The sequence below is a fragment of the Hyperoodon ampullatus genome (assembly GCF_949752795.1).
Source record: "Hyperoodon ampullatus genome assembly, chromosome: 13".
Classification (NCBI taxonomy): domain Eukaryota; kingdom Metazoa; phylum Chordata; class Mammalia; order Artiodactyla; family Ziphiidae; genus Hyperoodon; species Hyperoodon ampullatus.
In genome coordinates this window covers 34508890-34533772 of record NC_136926.1, presented here as the reverse complement: position 1 = coordinate 34533772, position 24883 = coordinate 34508890, and the positions used below count along the sequence as shown (strand labels likewise).

Sequence of the window (24883 nt, the reverse complement as noted above, 5' to 3'; positions counted from 1 at the left end):
GAGCATCAGTGTCTGCCACAGCCATGTTGTTAACTTTGCAGAAATATCAGGCAACGCCATCCCATCAAGAGTTTATAACAACAGACTACAACAGAAGTGATGTTTTACAGGGCAGATTCTCATAAACCACTGTCAAACAGCGGTAGTAATAACCATACGACAGCGTTTTGAGTTTTATGACACTGCCCTGGCTCTACCTTAAATATTTTACTTTTCCCTAATCCCCACTGAAAAGTTTTCCCTACAGTCTAGTTGGCATCAGAATACGCGTCACGTTTATTTTCCCACGTGGCCTTCTTTCATACTTTCCACCACCTGAAGTGCTGGACGCCAGTCTTTGTAGTAAATGACTGCTGCCACCGCTGCTGCTGTTTCTAGCTAACCATTACTAAGCACTTGCTATGCTCCTGGCACGGTGAGCACATTTCATGAATTACCTCCTTTATTCCTCTAACCGCCTACAGGAAGTAGTGCTGTTTCTCCTACCTGCAGGCAGAAAGACAGGACCACATGCTCTGCTTACTGCAGAGGAGACCACCATTTCTGCCCCTGTCCCCCAACCCAATCTGAACATGATTGCCCCTGAATTATGGCTATTGCCAGAATTTCTGTCGCTTTTGCTTTTCCTTAAGCCCTATTATGGAAAAGGGTAACAATGGGTGCTGTTCTGTATCACTTATATCTTGAAATGAATGAACAGTCTGCAAGCACAGTTGGGTGAAGTAAAGGGAGGAGACCAATCTGAAAACTGTTTACTCAGCAGAGCAGAAGGAAACAATAAAGAAATACGACCCACCGCATCATTTTGCCATTGCCCTAATGCAGCCTTTCTTAATAACCAAAACAGCCAAAGTAGCCACCAATGATTGAGCACCTACATGATCTACTACTCACCAAAAAGTGGATGTCATTTCGCCTGTTTTACAGATGAGGAAAGCTGGAGCTCAGAAAGGTTAAGTACCTTTTTTTTTTTTTTTTTTTTTTTTGCGGTAGGCGGGCCTCTCACTGTTGTGGCCTCTCCCGCTGCGGAGCACAGGCTCCGGACGCGCAGGCCCAGCGGCCATGGCTCATGGGCCCAGCTTCTCCGCGGCATGTGGGATCTTCCCGGACCGGGGCACAAACCCGCGTCCCCTGCATCGGCAGGCGGAATCTCAACCACTGCGCCACCAGGGAAGCCCCTAAGTACATTTTTGAAGGTAACTCAGCCAGGAGGCTGCAGATCACAGTTCAGATCCAAGCTGCCCAGTTCCAAAACTCATGCCCATTCCTCCTAGGCACCACCCTGTCTCCACACTTCTATATCTTATATTGTTTAAAATGCTCCTTTATCCTGAAACCTACTACCAAGTTTTTGTATCTTTGTCTTAGTGTAAACACTGTCCTTATGGTTCCTGCCTCCAAAGCTAGCCTCGCTAAGAAATGTGCCCTTTGGATGACAAGGACCATAAACAGGTGCTCTTCTCTTCACAGGAAACAATTCTTTAAAAAACAAACAAACAAACAAAAACAGTGTGGGGCAACTACATAAGGGATCTAAAGGAGGTGCATCTCTCAGGGATCTTCAGAGAAACAGAACCGACGGGATAGAGACAGAGCTAGAGACGGAGATTTAAAGGAACTTGCTCACGTGATCGTGAGGGCTGGCAAGTCTAAAATCTTCAGGGCAGACCAGCAGGGAAGGGTTGATGTTGCAGGCGAGTCTCTGGAGGAGGAATTTCTTCTTCCTCCGGGAGCCTCAGTCTTTTCTCTTAAGGCCTTCCAGGGATGGGATGAGGCCCATTCATATTTGACAAAAATCTGGGGACCATCGCCTCGCCAAACTGACATGTGGAATTAACTACGGTAGGAAGGCTGGGTGAAATTTACAGTGGGGATAGCAAATGCACAGCATGTCGGCACAGCCAGCGCCTCTGCCTGAGCCACCACAGACACCCTTCGTCAGCCAAGGCCGTCTTCCCTGGCGAGGTTTGCACAGCTTAGCTCCAGGAAGCCAGGCTGAACTGCAAGACGAGATGAACCCACTGGCCTTCCCCACACCAGCACCATGACCATGGGTCACATTCCACACTCCCACCACCAACAAACTTGGCAGCTCCAGGCTCCTCTGAGGTCCCTAGAGGGTCTAACAGACAGATTTAGAAAATCCTGATAAACAAGAAAACACTTTCTCTCAATTAACATATTTCTGAGCAAAAAGATACAGCTTTATAATAAACTATACACATAATTTTCTAGGAAAGAAATGAGTCCTCATTAAAACATGTTTATATTAACTATCTACCATTACAGCCAGTGCCCAGCCAGTATAGTTACTCTTCACCTGCAGCCCCTCAATCCCATACCGGTCTGAAGTTTTAATAACTGTAACCAATGAAATTTTACATTGGGAAAGTGTTATATCTGCCTTTGGGAGTCAGCAGACAGAGGCAGCTGAGAGTTCCTGTAGACCCTTTTTTGCCCCAAGGTTCTAGGAGGACAACTCAATCAGCATGAGCTTGGCCGAGGCCAATGGAAACGTGCTTTTTCTAGGGAGAGCGCTGGTCAAGCTATGCCAGCGTGATGATGATCACAGAGGCGTCATTAAGAAGACAAAGTTTATCTGCAAAGAACTGGTCCAAGGTAGCAAGACTCCCATAGTCCCACGTCAGCATCTCAGCCTATGGGAGTGGACTCAGGCTGGGGCTTGCTGGGCCCTGGGGTGGCAGGTGAAGGTTTCTGAAATGAACAAGGGCCAGGCAGAGGAAAAAGGCCCGCCACACATCCCAGCCCCCTCCCGCCACCTGAAGCCCTGGACTGTGTCATGTATACCTCCTGTCCACCCACTTTATCAGGTACAATCTCCTCATACAATTATATTTGTATATAAGACTGGCACACCTTCACACATTTGGCATAGTCAAAAATATTCTGATTTTTAACAAAAATACTGCCTTGTATGCATTATGTGGCAAAATATGTGGTATTAGCAATTTTGGCAGAATTTCATCTGATCCTATCAACCACAAAATAAAGGCCAAAAAACCAACTTTGCAGCTGAACACAAATATACTACAAGTTAGAGAAAAGGCCTATTCCTTTTATAATCAGGTCTATCTTTGTTTCCAAGGATCTCTGGAGACAGAGCATTTATTACTTAACTAATTATTTAGAGGTCTATTTCCATGACTGCCAGCTCTGTAAGTTTCCATTGTCTGACCTTAAACAATAAGCACTCACAACTTTGGTCTCATGATCACAGTTCTTTCACTGGATGGCTGAGCAAATTGACCTCTGGCCTTCAGTTTCCTTATGTTGAAATTAGGGGTTGGACTAGTAACTCCAGAGTTTTCTGTCTCTGCTAACCAAAGAATTTATACAGTCCCCTAGTGCATTTTACATGCTCTGTAATAACAATAGCACACATATTTAGTGCTCCATATTTGCTAAACATTTTATTTATGAATTGACTCACAAAAACCATATCAAGTAAGTCAAAGGTTGTGTTTTCCCAATATGACCACAACAACATCTCTGGTCCCCCATGTTCTTCAGAACCTTGCCATTCCTCATCAAGAGATGGAATCTATTTCCCTTCCCCTTGACCTTGTGTGAGCATTTCGGACTGCCTCAATTAACAGAATATGGTAGAAGGGATGGCTTGACTTCCAAGGAAAGGCGATACCGCGTCCACTTGGCTTTTTCTCCCTTGGGGTGCGCACTGTGGAACCCAGCCAACATGCTGTAAGGAGACCCAGGCCACGTGGGGAGGCCACGCAGAGGTGTTCCAACCAACAGCATCCAGCTAGGATCTCAGCTGATAGCCAGCATCAACCATCAGTCGTGGAAGAGAACATGGCCTCAGATATTCGTCATCCCAGCTGATGCCAATGGAGCAGAGACAAGCTATTTCTGCCTTCCCCAAAGTGAAGATTCATGACCCAAATGACTAGTGTCCTTTTGTTAAGCCACTGAGTTTTGTGGTGGTTTGTGATGCAGTAATAGATACCTAGAATAAGGCTGGTAGTATCTTATCCTCATTTTACACACGAGGAAACAAGCAAAAAAAGACTATGTAAGTTGCCCAATATCATACAGCTTGTAAGCAGAATTTGAACCCAAGCACGTTGACTCCACAGACTGGGCTCTGAGGATGCTATCTACCTGCTTAATAAGTAATTGGTGATAGATAGAATGATGAGTCCCTGATTCATAGCCCTACTTATTCCTTGCGATATTTCACTGACCAAATTATTTAATATATTTTACATAATTTTTATACAATTATATGTATTTTCCCCCAAGAAATCATGTTACCAAAGGCTAAGATGGTCCATAACAACATTTTCAGGAAGAAAAAAAAGAAAACAATACCCTGTATCAGAAAGAGTTTTTCTTGGTCTCTTCTATTTGTACTTCCCAAGAATATAAGAAATAGAATTTTTACTGCCTGGAGAAGCAATTTCTCAAGTGCCTGACTCAATTCATTTATACCAAATCTATAAAACTCCCTCCTTCATATTAAGACTGTGAAGATCAGGTTGCTGCCAATGAAGGAAAGAGTTACAGTGGAAGAAAACAGGGGTGAGATCTAGATAACACACTTTTTGTTTGAAAGTTTACAGCATAATCAGATATTTTGAAGAAGGACAAATGATTTGGTGAAAAGTCTTATTTAAACATTGTCTGAGTTCTAATGCATGAGAAATGTTTCATTTCACAACTGGTTAAAAATGATTTAATCATTCAAATCCTATAATTTGATATTGTAATATGCAAAATAAAGAGCCTAACAGAACCATCGTAATTACTACTAACCATGAAAATGCTCAGATCCTCTGCCAGGAGAGAACTTGCTTTGACTGACCATACGCTGCTGCATAATACATGTGAATTTCCCTGGGATTCACTGCATATAATTGCTGAAAGCCTTTTGTGAAATTACACACAAAAAATTTTTAAATATCACATCATGGGGCATAGTAGGTGTTTTTTGGTGTGTGTTGTATTTCATTGTGTAGCTTTCTCATCTTCTGTACATTTTCTGTTTTCCAAATCATTGGTTCAAGAAACTGACATTTTCCCCACATCCAAAGAGAAGAATAGCCATCAGTGACATAAAAGCCCAATAAAAAGCAGCTGGCAGGCTTCCCTGGTGGCGCAGTGGTTGAGAGTCCACCTGCCGATGCAGGGGACACGGGTTCGTGCCCCAGTCTGGGAAGATCCCACATGCCGCAGAGCGGCTGGGCCCGTGAGCCATGGCCGCTGAGCCTGCGCGTCTGGAGCCTGTGCTCCGCAACGGGAGAGGCCACAACAGTGAGAGGCCCGCGTACCGCAAAAAAAAAAAAAAAAGCAGCTGGCAACTGGACTGTGGGCCAAAACAGAAATGAGGGGCTGACTTTGCTTATATTCTAATTGGAATAAAATCGTGTCCTTTCCTGTGACAGAGAAAACAGAGTCAAGACACCGGGCAGTTGTTTTTCTAGTCTCTGTGCCTAAGCATGATAAGCCCCCTGAGGGCAGGGGTCACGTCTGTTTCACTCGAGCCCTGGTCTGGCACAGAGTGTTTGCCTCATAAATTAATTAACATGAATCAAGCTCTGGGAATTCAGAGGGAAGCTTCAAAAATCATCCTGGGGGACTTCCCTGGTGGCGCAGTGGTTGAGAGTCCACCTGCCAATGCAGGGGACACAGGTTCGAGCCCTGGTCCAGGAGGATCCCACATGCAGTGGAGCAACTAAGCCCGTGCGCCACAACTACCGAGCCTGTGCTCTAGAGCCCGTGAGCCACAACTGCTGAGCCCGCGTGCCACAACTGCTGAGGCCCGTGTGCCTAGAGCCTGTGCTCCACAACAAGAGAAGCCACCGCAAAAAGAAGCCCGTGCACCACAACTAGGAGCAGACCCAGTTCTCTGCAACTAGAGAAAGCCCGCACACAGCAGTGAAGACCCCATGCAGCCAAAAAATTAATTAATTAATTAATTAAAAAAAAAAAAAGAAGAATCATCCTGAACGCTGGGGGCACAGAGCCGTCATTAAGCCCTGGACCACTCTGACGGTGGCCAGCGGCAGCAGCAAGTGCCATGTGAGCACCTGTCCAGCCTGGCCCTTCTTTGCCATCATCCCCGCCCCTGCCATCTGCTGTGCATGGTTACGGACCTAGAAATGGGATACCTGGCAGAAAAAGGGGGTGGGGGGATTGATTCTGGGCTGTCTGGGATCTTTGCTCTCCCACCCCCAGCACACTTCCTGCCACGTGAAGACAACAATCCAAGAAAGATGCTCTGAGCTCCTACCCTAGAGCCCCCCCGCCCCCGCCCCGGACCCCTCTCCGCCCCAGGGTTCGTTCCGCACCTGCTCTGCCCCCTGCCCTACGTTCTCTGGCTTTTCTCCCACGAACACTTTTTTTCAACTTTCAGACGTGCAGAGAAGTTGCAATAGTGCTGTGGACTCTGGTATTGGAGACAATCCAGCCTGGCTAGGAACAACCCTGGGAACCACCGCACAAGAAGGGCCAGGCCTCTCAATGTCCTGCCCTGTGGGAGAGGCGGTGCCCATGAGGGTTCCCTTTCAAGGGGTCACTGCCTACAGGGACCCTGAGGGCCATGTACCACATCCAGGCGTGGTCAAGGTCCACCTTGGAGAACCTGTCTCTCATCAGCAAATTGGCAGCAAAGAGCAGTAAGCACAACTGCCCACTTAGACGAAGCACTGAGGGGCCCGACTACTACAGAGTAAACAGTCCCTCCCCGCAAGGAGCAGAAGGCAGTGGTCTCTGGTGGCGTGACCGTGACATTGAGGAACATGGAGCAGAGCCCACCAGGGGAACAATTCTACAGACAAAGAGAGAACCGGCCCTGTGTGCAGGCCTCTGATGCTCTTCAGAGACAGAATACCAACCTTTGCAGCAGTGCCTTTGTTGGGGAGGCAGGCAGCAGTACCGTACGATGTTTAGCGGCATCCCTAGCCTCTCGACCAGATTCTAGTAGCCAGGGCCAGCTTCATGGGCATGTGACTGGTGCAGTCACACGAAGCCCCACATTCGGAAGCCTCCTGGGCTTGATTTAATGCTCTGCTGTTACCACCTTGAAATTCTTAATGATCTTATCTTTGAACTTGAGTTTTGGGATGATGGAACAGAGGCCTGCCCAGAGAGATCCATGCAGTATGTCATTCCCTGCCACCCCATACGCATATAAATATAGCTTTAGTGATGCCCCATGAGCACAGAATTCCAGTGGATCATGATGTGTGTGAGTCCAGTGAGGCTCGAAGCCTCCATGCGAGTATGAGGTAAGTGTGTTATGTCTACAACTGGGGGAGGGGTTGGGGGTGGCGACACTTGCTGTTAGAGCCACAGCTTGCTTAGAACACAGGAAGAAGGCTACAGCAGTCTAAGAAACATGCACGACCAATGGACCCCCTCATAGTCTTTCTTGTCCTCACTGCTCCCGTGTATTAGCCAACAACCTAAGCTGAAAACAGTGACATAGTAGGAAAGGGAAAGACAGGGTGATCCTCAGTCCTTCCTGAGTCATCAGTGAGCCTAAGGTCACATGTTGGTAGAACTTGTGCGTTCAGGAAGTGAAATAAAGACAGTTCAGTACATTTTGTGCAGCATTTCCACTGTTCTGGTCAGAAGTATATATGCATGTTCAAGCTACAAAATTCAAACTGTGTAATTTCATTACCAATAATCATTTTGAACAGTAAATATATACATAATCACCTCTTGTAGTAGTATTACAAAAAAACTCAGGCAATTCAAGCCCAGGGTCACCAAAACCAAGTGGGACACTTAGCATATTAAATAGAATTAAATATTTATTTTCAGACTCATGCATTGTATGTAATACTCTATAAATAATAAACATACTCTTCCTATTTTATGATATGTAAATTGATTCTAAGTTAAATTACATAACAAAAATATGTCTTAAGCCTAAGGGAAAACTGATTTGATGATATACTTATCTTGATTCTTTTCTTCTGTGTTTGAAATCTGCAGTGCTATGCCCTTCTGAAATGTGGAACCAAGAAAACTGTCCCTATTTCTCCATTTGACCCAGACTGTTGTAGGAACACCAAAAGCTACTTAGAACATCACTGTAGAGCATATAGAATCGACACTGCCGGGTGGAATTCCTGGTATATTCCAGGGGTTCTGCCTATTCCTTCTTCAACTGTGATACCACACCCATCCAAGAGTCATGCCTGCAGGCAAACCACCGGGCAAGAAGGTTATATCCCAGGGTCTCAGTGCAAGTCCCCGGTTGAAATCCCTCTAGGTCTGTATGCTCCTGCATTGGAGGACTGGGCTACCTTGGCTTTGACCCCTAGCCTTACCAAGGTGGCACTCATCTGCCTACGATATGCAGACCCTCCTGCTAATTGTCATGATAATCCTGCTTGTCTAGCTGCCATGGTCACTGAGTGACTGTCATCTCCTCACAACAAGTGGGACAAGACCACTCCCAGTATCTAAAGAGTGACGATCCTACAGCCCTGCTAATAACGAGAAGAGAGGTATCTTCCTTCAACCAGAGCAGGGCCTGGCTGGAAAGACCCCATGTGGGCAGAAGAGTCAGAATCTTCTCTTGCTTTTTACTTTAATGGGATGACTATGCGCTGAAAAGAAAGATGACCATTGATTCATTCGTTCATGCATTTATCCGGCATGTACCAAGTGCTTGTATGTGCCCCGTTCTGAGAAGAGAAGACACAGGAGGGACAGGAGTGAGGAATCAGGCAAGCTGCCTGCCTGGTGCGCTTGCCCTTTGACGTGAGATCAATGGTTCTCAGCCCAAATGCACAGTCAACCACCTGGACAGCCTTTAATGAACACTTACACTTAGGGCACACCACTAGAGATTTTTATTTTACCAGCCTGGCTTGGACCCAGAGCACTGATAGATTTTAAAAGCTTCGAGTGTGTAGCCAGCATTGAGAATCCCTGAGCTACAGCACAGATAGTTACAGGTGGGCTGGAACCCCACTGGGACCAAGGAGTAAAATACCTGTGATCACATCAAAATCCCAACCCTTTTAATGTACTGTATGCTGATTTCCTTTGGGTTTTCCCTTGATGTTTAATAAAAGTCCCCCTGGCCCTGCTTGGAGAAACAGAAAAAGACCCATCTGCCCAGGCTGGAGGTAACTCTTTAAGGGGAACATAGCACATCTTAGTCCTGTCCTGCTGGTGGCAGCGGTCCTTAAAGGGAGATGACCTCAAACAGAGTCAGGCCCAGATCAAACACATCTGCTCACCTTACAGAATTTCCTTTTAGGTCTTTAATATACTTCTGCCTTGAGGACATCTTTACTGTCATTTAGAGGTTATAAAGACCATTTCTTTAAAAAGTACATTTATGTGCCTAAAAGCAAAGACAAAGGGGGCTCTGCTTCTCCCTTGGTGGTCCCTGTCTCCCCAGCCCACACTCACACACGCAGGGTCCTTACGCATGGTGCAGTGGCACTGAGGGATGGTCAATAGAAGAGGGTTTCTCTGGACTAAGGCTTTCCTATTCCCCAGGGCAGGCTTCCCAGGAGGAATCAGACCCAGGGAAAGACAGTCACTTCCCGCCCCCAGCAGAATCGACCCACCCCTCCTCTTCGTGCCCCTTTACTCTCTGCCCTTCTATCACAGAATTCTAACCCTTTACTGTACTTCTGGATATCAAAGTCCCGGTGTCCACGCCCAGCAGAGTGTCTGGCTCAGAGAAGATAGGCAGTGAACGAATAAATAGATGAAATTATCTAAAGTGTGTGTCCCCCACCTCCACCCACCTATCCATGGCCTTCCCTGACATCCCCAGCTCCATCCTCACCAAGGACACTATTGCTCTTTCCCCAGGTCAGGTTGCAAGTGGTTCTAAGGGCTCTGCTCTGCTCCAAGGAATCGGAGGGGGAGTGATCATACCTACTCTTCTTCCTGAGTTCCATTCTGAGGGCTAAGAGTTCCACCCTACTAGCCATGCCCCAAAGGCACAAGAAAGAATGGCAAGATAAGTGAAACTTTAAATGTTGTCCTTCTTGACCTAAGTTATTTTTAGAGCAAAACAACTATCATGTATGGATTTGTACAGCATGGCCTGATTGGTGGTGAAGTAATTTATTCTGAAGCATGAGTCAGACTGCAGTTAAGGCTATAGGGAACTTCATTCCAAATTCCCTGGCTAGGGGTGATCAAAATCTCATCTACGGTACTGCAATAAAGACAGAATTTCACTTTTTATTCCTGCAAAAATGTAAAATTAAAATGGAAAGGCAAAAAAAGCAAAAAAAAAAAAAAAAACAAAACAAAACACACATACACACACACATAGAATGTTAGAAATAAATTCCATGGAAAGAAAAATGAACAACTTCTGTCAGACAACACAGATGTAGATTCCATGGAGGCCTCCTGTCTAAATACCAAAAAGACCCATTATATGTGGTTTATGAGATGTGTTCAGAACAGAGACTTTACATTCGTAATCTGAAAATATTTCTTGAGTACCATAAGCTCTATTTCTCTCATTTGGAAAAAAAACAAAAAACAAAAAACAAACATGATATTTTAAAGGGAAAGGAGAAGGCATTTCATTTTTGTCTACTAATTTCAGCAAGTAGATCCTCCGTGACTATTTGGAACATGAAATAGCATTTTAGCCACAAACTAAAGAAAGGCAGTTCTAGGTTGGCATTTTTTTGTGCCTTGCTTTAAAAAATAATGCATGTGACACACCCAGCACATAGTAGGTCTTCTACAAATGTAGCTCCCTTGCCTCTTCTTGCATTCATCTTCTCTGCCCAATAAACATCTGTGCTGAGAACTAAGATGCTAAACCTCTAAGATGCTGAGGAGGCCTATTGAGAAAATATTTTGGAAAGAGGGGCAGGAAGCACATCACTTACCCAAAGTCACACAGCAAGTCAGGGAAACTTTTGAAGAAAAACTCCAACCTCTCTGGTAATCTCTGGCTCATGACTGTGAGGTGGTCTCAACAGGACAAAGTTAATGGTTTTCTTCCTAATGAGATTTATGTAGGACCAAAGATAATGTTCAAAGAATAATATCTAAGAGTGTGTGTGGCCATGACATACAATCACGAAATGGGAACTTAAGGCTCCAGGAAAAAAAAAGGCATAGAGAATGTGAAACAGTATCTCAAATCCCAAAATACGAATTTACCCTATCTACATAGTTAAATATTAAAAATATACTGCATTATACCTTTACCATAAAATCATCATTCAGCTTTTAAATTTAGAGAAGATCAGAATGATTCAGATCAGCAAGACCGCCATCTGCTTTCAAGCATGCAGCTGCGAGCCTTTAAACAGCAACTTTCCGTGATTCATAACTTATTCATCCCAGGATGCACTCCGACACCTGCTTTATCATCAATTCACCTTGTCATGGCATTTTACTTTAAAGTTTTGTAACCTCTACCCAGGTGACACAGTGAACCAGTAAGCCAGTCTTCTTCTACGGAAAGAATCAACTGTATAGTTCCCTAAGATGGATGGTCCAATCTTGAAATCATATACATGCATATATATATAAAACACACATTCTTAGTCATTGCCTTTTAAAACAATAATGTCAGTAATCGCTACCATTTAGCACCCCGTAGTCCAGGCACTTCATCTTTATCGTCACCACCCTGGGAAACAGATATTCTGATCTTCATTTAACAAATGAGCAAATCAGCAAGATGGGATGACTTAGCCAATGCCACAGTGTGGACATGGCAGAGGTAAGCTATTTGCACCCAGGCCTATCTGTCCCCAAACCCAAGCTTCTGCAGCAATCAACTCTGCTTCATATTTGAATTGCTATCAAATAACTGAAATATTCTCATCAGTTGTATAGAGGAGGAGAGACTATACTTAACCCAATACCATTTATTCTCAACCCAAGAAATGTCTTGCATATGGCACTTAGTTAATATGAATGCTTTAGAAATTATAAAGCACTGTGTAAATCTGTTAGAGCTTTTTATTCTCCCTTCTATTTTGGCAGTTCTGGCTGTCCACTGTTTCACCCTCCATCACTGGCAGTGGCTGGGAGAAGATGAAGAATCCAGGAAGTGTGAAAGGACAGAGCCCATTTCAGGGTGGTTGAGAGAGTACCTCGTTTCGTCTAACTTGGAAGAAGAGATGCTCAATATACAGAGATTCTCCCCAAAGGAGACCAGTTTTACCTCTTTTTCTTTGTCTCTAATTCTAGTGTGCAAATTGTCTGTTGCTTGCTATGTATTTAAAACTACGTTGTGTATAGAAAATAAGTGCACCCAATGTCAAATCTTGGTTCTGAAACATCAAATTGATCAGGCATTCTGAACCTTACTTTTATCATCTATAAAAATGGGGGGCTTCCCTGGTGGCGCGGTGGTTCAGAGTCCGCCTGCCGATGCAGGGGACACGGGTTCGTGCCCCGGTCCGGGAGGATCCCACATGCCGCGGAGCGGCTGGGCCCGTGAGCCATGGCCGCTGAGCCTGCGCGTCCGGAGCCTGTGCTCCGCAACGGGAGAGGCCACAGCGATGAGAGGCCCGTGTACCGCAAAAAAAAAAAAAAAAAAAGGGAACAATGGGCTTCCCTGGTGGTGCAGTGGTTGAGAGTCCACCTGCCGATGCAGGGGACACGGGTTCGTGCCCGGGTCCGGGAGGATCCCACATGCCGCGGAGCGTCTGGGCCCGTGAGCCATGGCCGCTGAGCCTGCGTGTCCGGGGCCTGTGCTCCACAGCGGAGGAGGCCACAGCAGTGAGAGGCCCGCGTACCGCAAAAAAAAAAAAAAAAAGGGAACAATGACAACTCTGCTCTACGTCTTTTTTTAAAATGATATGTAGAAGACAACTGAATGGCATGAAAAGATAATGGTACATCCTGTAAACAATCATGTCCAAAAATAACAGCCACGTCAGGATAATCTTTTTGTTTAAGAAAGTGAAAGACGTAATTATAGAGACAACATCTGAGAAGTTGTATATAAAAAATTAACAGTTGTTACTGCTGGAAAATATTGTGATTTTTATTTTCTTTTTGATTATCTATGCTTATTAAAATTTCTAGAACTATAACAACAAAAATTTTCAAATGATGAAATATTGTTTGACTTTAAATGATAATGGGGAATTAGAAAAATGCAGTAATGGGCTTCCCTGGCAGCGCAGTGGTTGAGAATCTGCCTGCCAATGCAGGGGACACGGGTTCAAGCCCTGGTCTGGGAAGATCCGACATGCCACAGATCAACTGGGCCCGTGAGCCACAATTACTGAGCCTGCGCGTCTGGAGCCTGTGCCCCACAACAAGAGAGGCCGTGACAGTGAGAGGCCCGCGTACCGCGATGAAGAGTGGCCCCCGCTTGCACAACTAGAGAAAGCCCTCGCACAGAAACGAAGACCCAACACAGCCATAAATAAATAAATAATTTTTTTAATGAAAATGCAGTAATGATAGAGAAAGACATCTAGGCAGTCAGTAGCTAACTTATCAGCTTTAAAACTCTATGCATTTGATTAAAAAGAAGACCCAACAATATGCTGTCTACAAGAAACCTACACTGAATATAATGATAAAGATATTAAATGTAAAAGGATGGAAAATGATATACAGTCAATTCTCATTTAGAGTAGTTATATTATAAAGTCACTGGAAATAGTGAATTAGCAAATATGGAACCACTGCTCCCAAGGGAAATACAAGGGTTAGGTTCCTGCAAGCCTCTGGTCACAACATTTTTGCCAACTGATCAATACATAACTTTGTTGTATGTATGTTTCTGTTTAAAGACACCTTATTTATTTGTTTGTTCATTTGTTTGTTTTATTTTTTATTTTTTGGCCGTGCCATGCAGCGTGTGGGATCTTAGTTCCCCGACCAGGGATCAAACCCATGCTCCCTGCAGTGGAAGTGTAGAGTCTTAACCACTGGACTGCCAGGGAAGTCCCAAAAACACCTTATTTAATACATGATGTTGATTTCTTAACATCTACCTCACAGCCAACAGCACTATAACTGATGCCTGAATGGAGCTTATCTAATAATCTCCTCCTCCATATGGCATATCACAACTTTCCTGTACTTAGGACATTAGACAACACCTCAGCACCACACCTGAAGGCCACATTAAACAATGAAATCACCAAGAAAAACACAAATGTGTAAAAAACTAAATAGACCACAAAAAGCACATCTGTTTACAGTATGAGAGCTGAAACAAAAAGGTAAAACATTGCCTTGTTCAACCTCAGCTGGGAACATGTATATCAAGCAACTCAAATTTTTTGCCATTCTATACATGTCCTTGAATGACAGAGAAAGCACTGCAAATATTGATTTCCATTGATCTATTTTACTAATAGATTTTAGTGAGTAGGAAAACTTATGAACATGAATGATGAGAATCAACTGTACTGTGCAAACACTGCTCAAAGGAAAGGTGATATGACTAGGTTATTATCAGCCAAAATAGACTTCAGAGCAAGAAAAATTACCAGAGATAAAGATACAACAATCTTAAATGTATATGCACCTAATAAAAGAGCAGCAAAATCATGAAGAAAAGGTGATAAACCAAAGGGGAAACGAAAAAATCAAGTTTTTGCTAGAGGCTTCAGCACTCCTCTCCTAGTAATCAACAGACCAAGTAGACTGAATATCAGCTAGAATATAGAAGAATGAACAACATCATCAACCAACTGTAACAAAATGACGTTTATAAAGCAGTTCACCTGAAAAGAGCAGATACACATTCTTTTCAAGGGCACATGAGCCATTCACCAAGATAGACCACACTCTGCCTCAAAAACAAACCTTACCTAATTTAAAACAACTGAAACCATAGAAAGCTTATTTTTCTGACCATAATGAAATTAAACTGGAAATGAATAACAGAAAGATATGTAGGGAATCTTCAAATAATTGGAAACAACACACTTCTAAATAATTCATGGGACAAAGAGGAGGTATCAAGGAAAATTAGAAAATATTTTGAACTGAATGAAAATACAACATTAAAATTTATAAGATATTCTAAAGCAATGCTTAGATGGTAATCTATAGCATTAGATGCTTATATTAGAAAAAAAAAAAAAGAAAGAAAGAAAGATCCCAAATAAACAATGTGTCATCTTAAGTCTGGAAAAAGAGAGGCAAAGTTAAGGCAAGTAGAAAGAAAGGAATGATAAAGAGCAGAAACCAATGACATTGAAAATAGGAAAAACAATAAGGAAAATTCATGAAACAAAAAGATGTTTCTTTGAAAAGATTTTTAAAAATTAACAAACAAACCTGTAGCCAAAATGTGAAAGAAAAATAAAAACATAAATTTCAGTATCAGGAACAAAAGGAAGCGATCACTACAGACCCCACATAGATTAAGCAGATAATAAGAGAATATTACAAAGAAATTTATTCATATAAATTCAACAAATTAAATGGACTAATTCCTTTATTTTTTTTAATCTTTATTGGAGTATATAATTGCTTCACAATACCATGTTAGTTTCTGTTGCACAAAGCAAATCAGCCATATGAATACACATGTCCCCATATCCCTTCCCTCTTGAGCCTCCCTGCCATCCTCCCTATCCCACCCCTCTAGGTCATGGTAAAGCACCGAGCCGATCTCCCTGTGCTATGCTGCTGCTTCCCACCAGGCAACTATTTTACATTCGGTACTGTATATATGTCGATGCTACTCTCACTTTGCCCCAGCTTCGCCCTCCCACTGCATGTCATCAAGGCCATTCTCTATGTCTACCTCTTTATTCCTGCCCTGCAACTAGGTTCATCAGCACCATTTTTTTTTTTTTTAGATTCCGTATATATGCATTAGCATATGGTATTTGTTTTTCTCTTTCTGACTTACTTCACTCTGTATGACAGACTCTAGGTCCATCCACCTCACTACAAATAACTCAATTTTGTTTCTTTTTATGGCTGAGTAATATTCCATTTTATGTATGTTCCATATCTTCTTTATCCATTCACCTGTTGATGGACTTTTAGGTTGGTTCCATGTCTTGGCTATTGTAAATAGTGCTGCAATGAACACTGCGGTGCATGTCTCTTTTTGAATTATGGTTTTCTCAGGGTATATGCCCATTAGTGGGATTGCTGGGTCATATGGTAGCTCTACTTTTAGTTTTTTAAGGAACCTCCATACTGTTTTCCATAGTGGTTGTATCAATTTACATTCCCACCAACAGTGTAGGAGAGTTCCCTTTTCACCACACCCTTACCAGCATTTATTGTTTGTAGATTTTTTGATGATGGCCATTCTGACTGGTGTGAGGTGATACCTCATTGTAGTTTAGATTTGCATCTCTCTAATAATTAGTGATGTTGAGCATCGTTTCATGTGCCTCTTGGCAATCTGTATGTCTCCTTTGTGAAATGTCTATTTAGGTCTTCCTCCCATTTTTTAACTGGATTGTTTTTTTTGATATTGATCTGCATAAGCTGCTTGTATATTTTGGAGATTAATCCTTTGTCTGTTGTTTCATTTGCAAATATTTTCTCCCATTCTGAGGGTTGTCTTTTTGTCTTGTTCATGGTTTCCTTTGCTGTGCAAAAGCTTTTAAGTTTAATTAAGTCCCATTTGTTTATTTCTGTTTTTATGAAATGGACTAATTCCTTTAAAAACTACCAAAACTCAGCCAAGAAAAACAGAATGGTCCTATATCTATTTAAGAAATTTAATTCATGGTTAAAGAGCTCCCTACAAAGAAAACTCTAGGCCCAGATGGTTTCACTGATGAATTCTACCAAACATTTAAAGAAGAAATTATACTACACCATCTCTTCCAGAAAACTGGAGAGGAGAGACCATTTCCCATATCATTTATGAGGACAGCATTATACTGATACCAAAACCACATAAAAATAGTGCATGAAAAGCAAACTGTAAACCAACATTCCTCATGAACATTGACAAGAAATCCTCAACAAAATATTAATGAACTGAATAATATATCATGACCAAGTGAGTTTTATCTCAGGAATGTAAGGCTGGTTCACTGTTTGAAAATCAATGTGATCCACCATATTAACAGTCTAAAAAAGAAAATCCACTTGGTCATATCATCACAAGCAGAAAAAAAACACTTAACAACATTCAACATCTATTGATGATAAAAACTTGCAGCAAACTAGGAACAGAAAGGAACTTCCTCAACCTAAAAGAGTATCCACAGAAAATCCTACAGCTAACATCATACTTACTGGTAAAAAACTGCATGACTTCCTCTAAGACTGTAAACAAGGCAAGAATGTCCACTCTCACTACTCCTATTTAACATTGTACTAGAAGTCCTTGCCAGTGCAAAAAGGCATAAAACTGGGAGGAAAAAAAAAGGAATAAAATGGCCTCTATTTACAGACAACATGATTGCCCACATAAAAACTCCCAAGAAATTTACAAAATAGCTCCTATAACTAATGAGAGAGGTAGGTAAAATCATAGGAAACAAAGTCAACATGCAAAAACCAATCATATCTCTACACTGGCAATGAATGTTTAGATACTGAATTTTTTTTAATGTCATTTAAATGCTCCTCCCCCAAAAGAAATACTTAGGTATAAGTCTATCAAAACATATGCAAGATCTGAAAACTACAAAATATTGATGAAAGAAATAAAAGACCTAAATAAATGAAGAGACATATCATGTTCATGGATTGGAGACTCAACATGCTTAGGATATTAATTCTCCACAAACTGATCTATAGATTTCATGAAATTCCAATCAAAATCTCAGCAGATTTTATGTAGATATAGGCAAGCTGATTCTAAAATTTATAGGGAAAAGCAAAAGAACCAACCAAAAAAATTTTGAAACAGAAGAACAAGGACTACTCTTGTCCTTCCACAAGGACTACTTGACTTTAAGACTTGCTGTAAAGCTATAGTAATCAATATGTGTTGTTAGTGGAAGGATAAGATGAATGAAATAGAACAAAGAGTCCAAAAATAGGCCCACACAAATATAGTCAAATAATTTTTTAACAAGTTACAAAGGTAATTCAACAGAGAATAGCGTCTTTCCAAAAAATGGTATTAGAACAATGGGACATTCATCTGCAAAAAAAAAATTAAAATTGACCTGTAATTCACATCATATCCAAAAATCAACTTCTTATGGACTGAATATTTGTTGTCCCTCCAAAATTATCATGTTGAAGCCCTAACCTCCCATGTGATGGTATTAGGAGGTGGGGCTGTTAGGAGACAATTAGGTTTAGATGAAGTGATAAGGGTGGGCATCAAATCCCATGATTCAATCTAAATGGAAAATTATAAAACTTTTAGAAAGTCTGCCTGACCTTGGGTTATGAAAAAGTTCTAAAACATCATCAAAAAGTAAAATTAACAGAAGAAAAAAATCAATAAATTAGACTGCATCAAAATTTAAAACTTTTGCCCTTAAAAAAGGTAAAAGTGTTAAAAGAATGAAGTCAAGACACAAACTAGAAGGAAATATTTGCAAATCACATATTCAAAAACAGATTTGTATCCAGAATATACAAAGAACTCTCAAAACTCAACTATAAGAACACAAACATCTCCCCGCAAAATGGGCAAAAGATTTGAACAGACACTTCACGGAAAGAAGATACACATTCAAGAGGGACCTACTGGACTTCCCTGGTGGTGCAGTGGATAAGACTCTGTGCTCCCAGTGCAGGGGGCCTGGGTTCAATCCCTGGTCAGGGAACTAGGTCCCACATGCATGCCGCAATTAAGAGTTCACATGCCACAACTAAGGACCCTGCCTGCCGCAACTAAGACCCCTGCTGCAACCAAATAAATAAATATTTTTAAAAAACAAGGACCTACTGTATAGCATAGGGAACTCTACTCAGTATTCTGCAATAATCTATATGGGAAAAGAATCTGAAAAAGAATGTATATATATATATATGTATAACTGAATCACTCTGCTGTATACCTGAAACTAACACAACATTGTAAATCAACTATACCCCAATATAAAATAAAATTAAATTACAAAAAAAAGAAGACACACCTATGGCAAATATTGATAAAATCCTGAAAAAAATTACCAAAATCATTAGCCATTAGGAAAATGCAAAATAAAATGACAAGGAATACCATTATATGCCTGTTCAAAAGACAAGGATGCAGACCAACTGGAATTCACAAACATTGCTGATGGTAATGCAAAATGGTACAACCCTTCTGAAGAACATATACTTACTATAAGATAGTAGTATAGTATAGTAGATAGTAGTCCCAAGCCTAGGTATTTACCCTAGATAAACGAAAACCTATGTTCACACAAAACATGTACAGGAATGTTTATCACAACTTTATTCATAATCACCAAAAACTGAAAATAACCTAAACTTTTGGGGAAAGGGATAAACACCTGTGAGGCTGTTCATACAATGGAATACTACTCAACAATTAAAAGGAATGAATTCTTGATATAGGCAACAATGTGGATGAATCTCACTGACATTATACTGAGTAAAAGAAGCCAGTCTCAAAAGGTTATATACTGTATGATCCCATTTATATGACATTCTGGAAAAAGCAAATCTGTAAGAGTGGAAAACAAATCAGTGGTCACCAGAGGTTAGGGGTAGGAGGAAAGGTTTGATTACAAAAGGGGTAGCAGGAGAAGATTTTTTGGTACAATGGAACTGTTCTGTGGTCATTATACAACTCTATGCATGAGTTATAACTCAGAGAATTGTACATCCAAAAAAAATGTCAATTTAACTGTATATAAATTTTTTAAATAATAAATTAATTAAAGTTTTAAAAAAAGCCCTTTAAGCCAACAGAAGAGAATTTAAGTTGGCAGACTGTAAACCTTACAGTTAAGACAGTCTGCTATATAATTTATTCATTCATGGATCTCTCAAGAATTGGTAAGAGATTTATATAAAGAAAAGCTATAACACCCTTGCAATAATTATTTTCTTAAATACTTTTGATAGCTCACTCTAGAACTATTTTTGCCAAATGTTTTTCAAACTAATCTTAGAAGTCAAGGGACTGGCTAATGGCTTATAATTATACCATTTTTATTCCCCCCTGAAATCCTTATCAGACCTTGACTAATTCATGTGCAAGAGAAGAGAGATCGTTTTGCTGAAAGAACCTATTACTTGAAGGCAATCCAAACAAAGTCAAGTATATATTAGGTCCATCTACAGAGAGGTGCATTTTAACCCCTGAAGTATATACTAATCACTGGGGGAAAGGGAGGAATTGCCCAGGGATGAGGAAGCTTCTGTCCTCACTTTCCACCCATACTCTATTCTTTAATAGCTCTTCCTTAAGGGAGGAGGGGTTGCTAATCTGATTGTTCGTAGTCTTGAATTCTTTGGGTGAAACCATGGCACTGAAAAGACATTTGAATTTGTGAGCATCTTCTTTCTCATACTGGAATAGGCCAGGAAATATCCTGACATTCTCCTGTGTGCTTTTTTTCACTTCCAACACCAATGTCCAGTGGTCTTTCTTCTTTCTTCCGCTTTGACTTTATCCACAAATTGGTAAGAATGCCTTGATACTCCCCCACAAAACCAACAGTACCATTTGGGAAGTCCAGACATTTTCTTCCAGAACTTTTTCCTTTTCTCCCAAGTGGGAGCTTTTGCTATAGTCACAGACTAAGTAACCTGGGTCAATTTAGTAGCATGCACAGGAGCTAAAATATTTTGCCATGTTGTTTGTGTCACCCTCTTTCCTTTAGCACTGGTGGTATGCATCTAAATCTTCTCAAACTGCTCTAGGAAGAAGGATTCTAACCACAGTTTGGGAGTAAGAAAGCAGGAGGAATAGATTAGATATTTAGGAAAAGCAAAGGGCCTGCCTTTGACCTTTTGCCTCAGCCATGCCTCCCCCCCCACCCCAGCTTAGTTTAACCTATGTTTAGGGATATATGGTATTTACAGAGAAATTCTGTAATTTTTTATTTCTCATTTAACTGTTATAAATTTTGTGTAATTCCTTTAAAGGGAAGAAGCAATGAGTGATAGCAGCCTTCAGGTAACTGAATTCTCAAATAATTAGTAGCCTTGGCCCTTACCTTTAAGGGGTTTAACATTGGTATGCACAAAACTAAAACCCTCTTAAATTACAAAGCCTATGAAGGGGGAAAAGTGTAGAATTGAATTGTCTACCCTATGTAAACTGAAAAACCACCCAAAGAACCTGCCCAACTTAAGCCCTGTTCCTTATAATCTGTAGGTGAATCAAAACAAGAGAATGCAAGACTACTTTATACTATATGATGAGAGTGAATCATAACTAGAGTTATATAAGGTTATTTCTCCTTCATTCCATTATACTCTGGACTTAAATTTGCTTCATGAATCTCTGTCACTTTTCACCTTGCCTTTAAGGTAAGCAAAAAGGCAGCAGAACCATTCAAAGGCCGGCCAGTCTATACAGGCAAGGCCGGAACTAGGACTCAGGCTTCTTGTCTCCCTTTGCTAAAATCCAGAAAAGCTACAATGGGTTTGGAAGGGCACAGTACCCACTAACCCAATTTTATGAACAGCTCACTGTTAATTTGTTATTATATTCATCTTGAATTTTCTAACACTTTTTATTAATTTTGGAATAACCATAGCAGTTGCCTCTGTTCCCTCCCTTCCTATCAGGTTGGCTTGGAGAAAGGGATGGGGGAGTATTTCCCCTCACTTAGTGCAAAACATCTGGATCCCCAGATTAAAGAGATTTAGAAGAGCAAGAGTCCTAGAAATGAGGTTGTAATGCTGAAAATCCGGCAGAATTAAAAAGCAATTCATTGTTCTGATTTTCTTTCAGAATAATATCACTACATGAGTTAGAAGACTTATGATCAGTAGATGAGAAGGTAATTGACATAATATTTTTAGCACCCTGTTCTTACTGCCGCAAAATGCTTATGACTTTTCAAGAGAAACTCAAAATTGAAGAAATGACCCAAAGTGTTTCCCTGTGAGTTTCTGTACATATCCTATTCAGGTCAATTTGTGCTATCTCTAACAGTTATGGAAAGATGGAACTAATAAAAACTTGGGGAAAAATGGAAAAATAAAGCCCTACCCAAATGGTGGGCTCCAGAAATCCCCCACTGCTCATTACACAATCTTCCACCTATTACCATGCTTTTATAAAACGCCTAGTTAACATCACCCAACAATCCTCACTCCACAACACCAGCCCATCCCCCACCTCGGAAGTGTAAGAACACTTCCCTTTGGCTACGTCTGACCTAGGACCAAAAAGCAGCTATCCCTGAAACTAAGGTACTTTGTCTGAGGCATAGAAAAGAAAGAGAATCTGAAGTCAGAAAACTCCGGCTGAAGCTGGCAAGACTATCTGGAACCACCACCTCCCTGGGGGTTGGTAAACTAGAGATGACACTGCTTACCTCAGAGGGTAATCTGAAGATCGAATGAGATAACGACCTGAAAATGCTTTTATAAAGTGTTAAGTAGCTTATAAATGCAACAAGGAGCTGCTGTTTCCCAAAGTCACAGATTCTGGGTTGATTGAGTGTCCTTCGCTGTACAGAACACTGTCTCCCCTTGAGTTATTTGGGGTGGGCAGCAGAAGGGCTCCTGGGCTTTCCTCTAAGGCATTTCTCTGAGTCACTGCCTGTGGTGAGTGTCAGAACTACAGGAACTCATTCCTGCCTCCTCAGCTAGCCTGCTGATTGGAGGCGGCGGGGGTACTTCCTTTTCTCCAGTTTTGCTATTTGAATTTTTTGAAGGCCAGGCTCAATTCTTACCTTTTAAAAATTCATTATACCTCTCCTCCTATCTGAGGTCAGTGGCCACAGCAAATGCAAACCAACCTTTTAAGTTAAAGAACCATAACAAAATTAAAGACTTCCAGGCCCCTCTACTCTTTTCCTTACTTTTTTTTTTCTTTTTTCCCCCACAACGGTCTTCAATGATAGCAGAGCCTGTCACTTAAGAGAGGGGGAAAAAAGACTGAAGCTCTCTTCCCTAGAGAGAGCTTTCTACGTTAATAATGACCACGCTTTCCCCGCCACTCCCTAACTCTCCTGACCTCACCCGAAACACACGCCCATGTCCTTGCTGGGGGGCTGGGGAGGCTCACTCAAATACACACGCGCATACGCCGGTCCACCGGTCAACCGCAGGCAAATCTGACTCTTCGCCAACTTGTAGCCACAGAGAGCAGCAAAGGGACTGAGTCCTTCACCGCCAGCTCCAAAAAGACACTGCAACCGCCAGCGGCGCCGCAGGAGCAGCCTCTGTACTGCAGCCTCCGGCCGCTGGAGTTTCAGATCTAATTCCTTAAGGAGTACTGCTCCTCCGCCCTTCGTCCCACTCCCTGGGCTTCACACGCTTCTCTCCCCAGGAGGAGGTCGGGAGGAACGGGGTCACTCGATCACTTCTACGGAGGGGGAAGTGGCACTGAAGAAGGGTCCCACGGAAGTAGCCCGAAACCCACTACTCTTTGCCCCACCTCTCCACCCTCCCGCTCAAGTAGGCGCCTGTGCTGCCGTGAAGGTCCCAGTTCTCAAGGTGCCTGAGTCCGACGGGATACAGCGCAGCAGGCGGCATTAGCAGCGGCGGGGCAGGACGAAGGCTGAGCTTCTTACAGGACAGATGGGGCGGGACTGGGGAGAGGGACACTCTCCCTGCCGTCCCCCGCTCACAGGCAGTAATAACTCCAAAACGCACAGGTGGGCCGAAGAGAAAGATCTTTTCTCCCTATCCTCTCCCGTCTCTTCCCTGCTCCCCTTCCGGACAGCTGGTGAAAAAGCAAGGTGCTGATGTACCTGGAGCGAACACCATGATTTCCTCCAGCCGCTGCGCCCCAAGGTAAGGAGAGACAGGCAGACGGACGGACGGACGGAGGGTGAGCGGCAGACCAGGTCTTGGGGTCCGGTGCAGGTGGGCGCGCGGGGCACGCGCCGGCCGCGGGTCGGGACGGTCAGCACGTCGGACAGCTCCACGGCGCGCGATCCCGGGGCCGCAGGTCCCGCCGCAGCGGCGCGCTCAGCCTCCACAATGCACTGCTCTGCCGGCGGCCACCGCGGCGGCGGGAGGAGCAGAGCTGATGCCTGCTCAGTCCGTCCCTCATTCCCGCACCAGCTCAGCGTACACTGCCGCTTGGGGAGCAAAACCCTTCTACCGCTTCCACAGAGAAGGACGGACGGAAGAGGAAGAGAGAAAAGGTAATTGCCCGGCTTCCCGGCAGGGGGACAGCTAATTGCTTCTAATTACCTGCTGTCTCACGCCCCCCTGGATACTGGACTGACATTTAGGATGGGTTTGCCCTTTTTTTTAACATACATAACTCAAAGAGCTTTACTCTAGAGGCTGACTCTTGAGTTCTCCGCGTTGGGCTAGCTCTGAACCGAGGGGTGGGGCCTCCAAGTTCATCGGTCCTTGAAGTCCAGGGCTGCTCTCTCGCCCCAAGTCCCAACCTTCTAGTAACGTCAGAAAGGAAGCTGGAGGGAAGGACAGGCTGACGATGGAGCGCGTGAGGAGGGCGCCGCTATCAGGCCCCGCTCCCAGGCGACTCTGAAAGCTCCCAAGCTTGGAGGCCCCCAAGGTCATCACATTAGGGACAGCTGGGCTGGCCAGCGCAGAGGAAAGACCTTGGTGGGGCGGGTCTCCTCCACCAACACACACACACCCTGTGAAAGGTAGGGCCAACAGAGTTCCCTTCAAGTGTGAGAACAGCCCTGAGGCCCATCCAGAAACATCAATCTTTCACCTGCCTTCACCCAGCTGAAAACCATGCCCCGGTGTACACCCTGTTCTACTCTAAAGATGCCGGGACGTGGGCTTCCCTGGTGGCGCAGTGGTTGCGAGTCCGCCTGCTGATGCAGGGGATGCGGGTTCGTGCCCCCGGTCCGAGAAGATCCCACATGCCGCGGAGTGGCTGGGCCCGTGAGCCATGGCCACT

The 24883-nt window shown here is 43.0% G+C and overlaps 1 protein-coding gene across 1 annotated transcript in view; it reads right to left on the bottom strand.

The window, feature by feature from the left end:
* The window catches only part of AKAIN1 (A-kinase anchor inhibitor 1), a gene marked incomplete at both ends in the record, with an annotated part of 46758 nt that extends 22526 nt beyond the window's left edge, over positions 1-24232 (bottom strand). Inside the window, one exon of the mRNA XM_079717448.1 lies at positions 24196-24232. Within this exon, the coding sequence (XP_079573574.1) occupies positions 24196-24232 (37 nt within the window). The remainder of the gene's footprint in view (positions 1-24195) is intronic.
* Between the last annotated feature and the right edge of the window lie 651 nt (positions 24233-24883).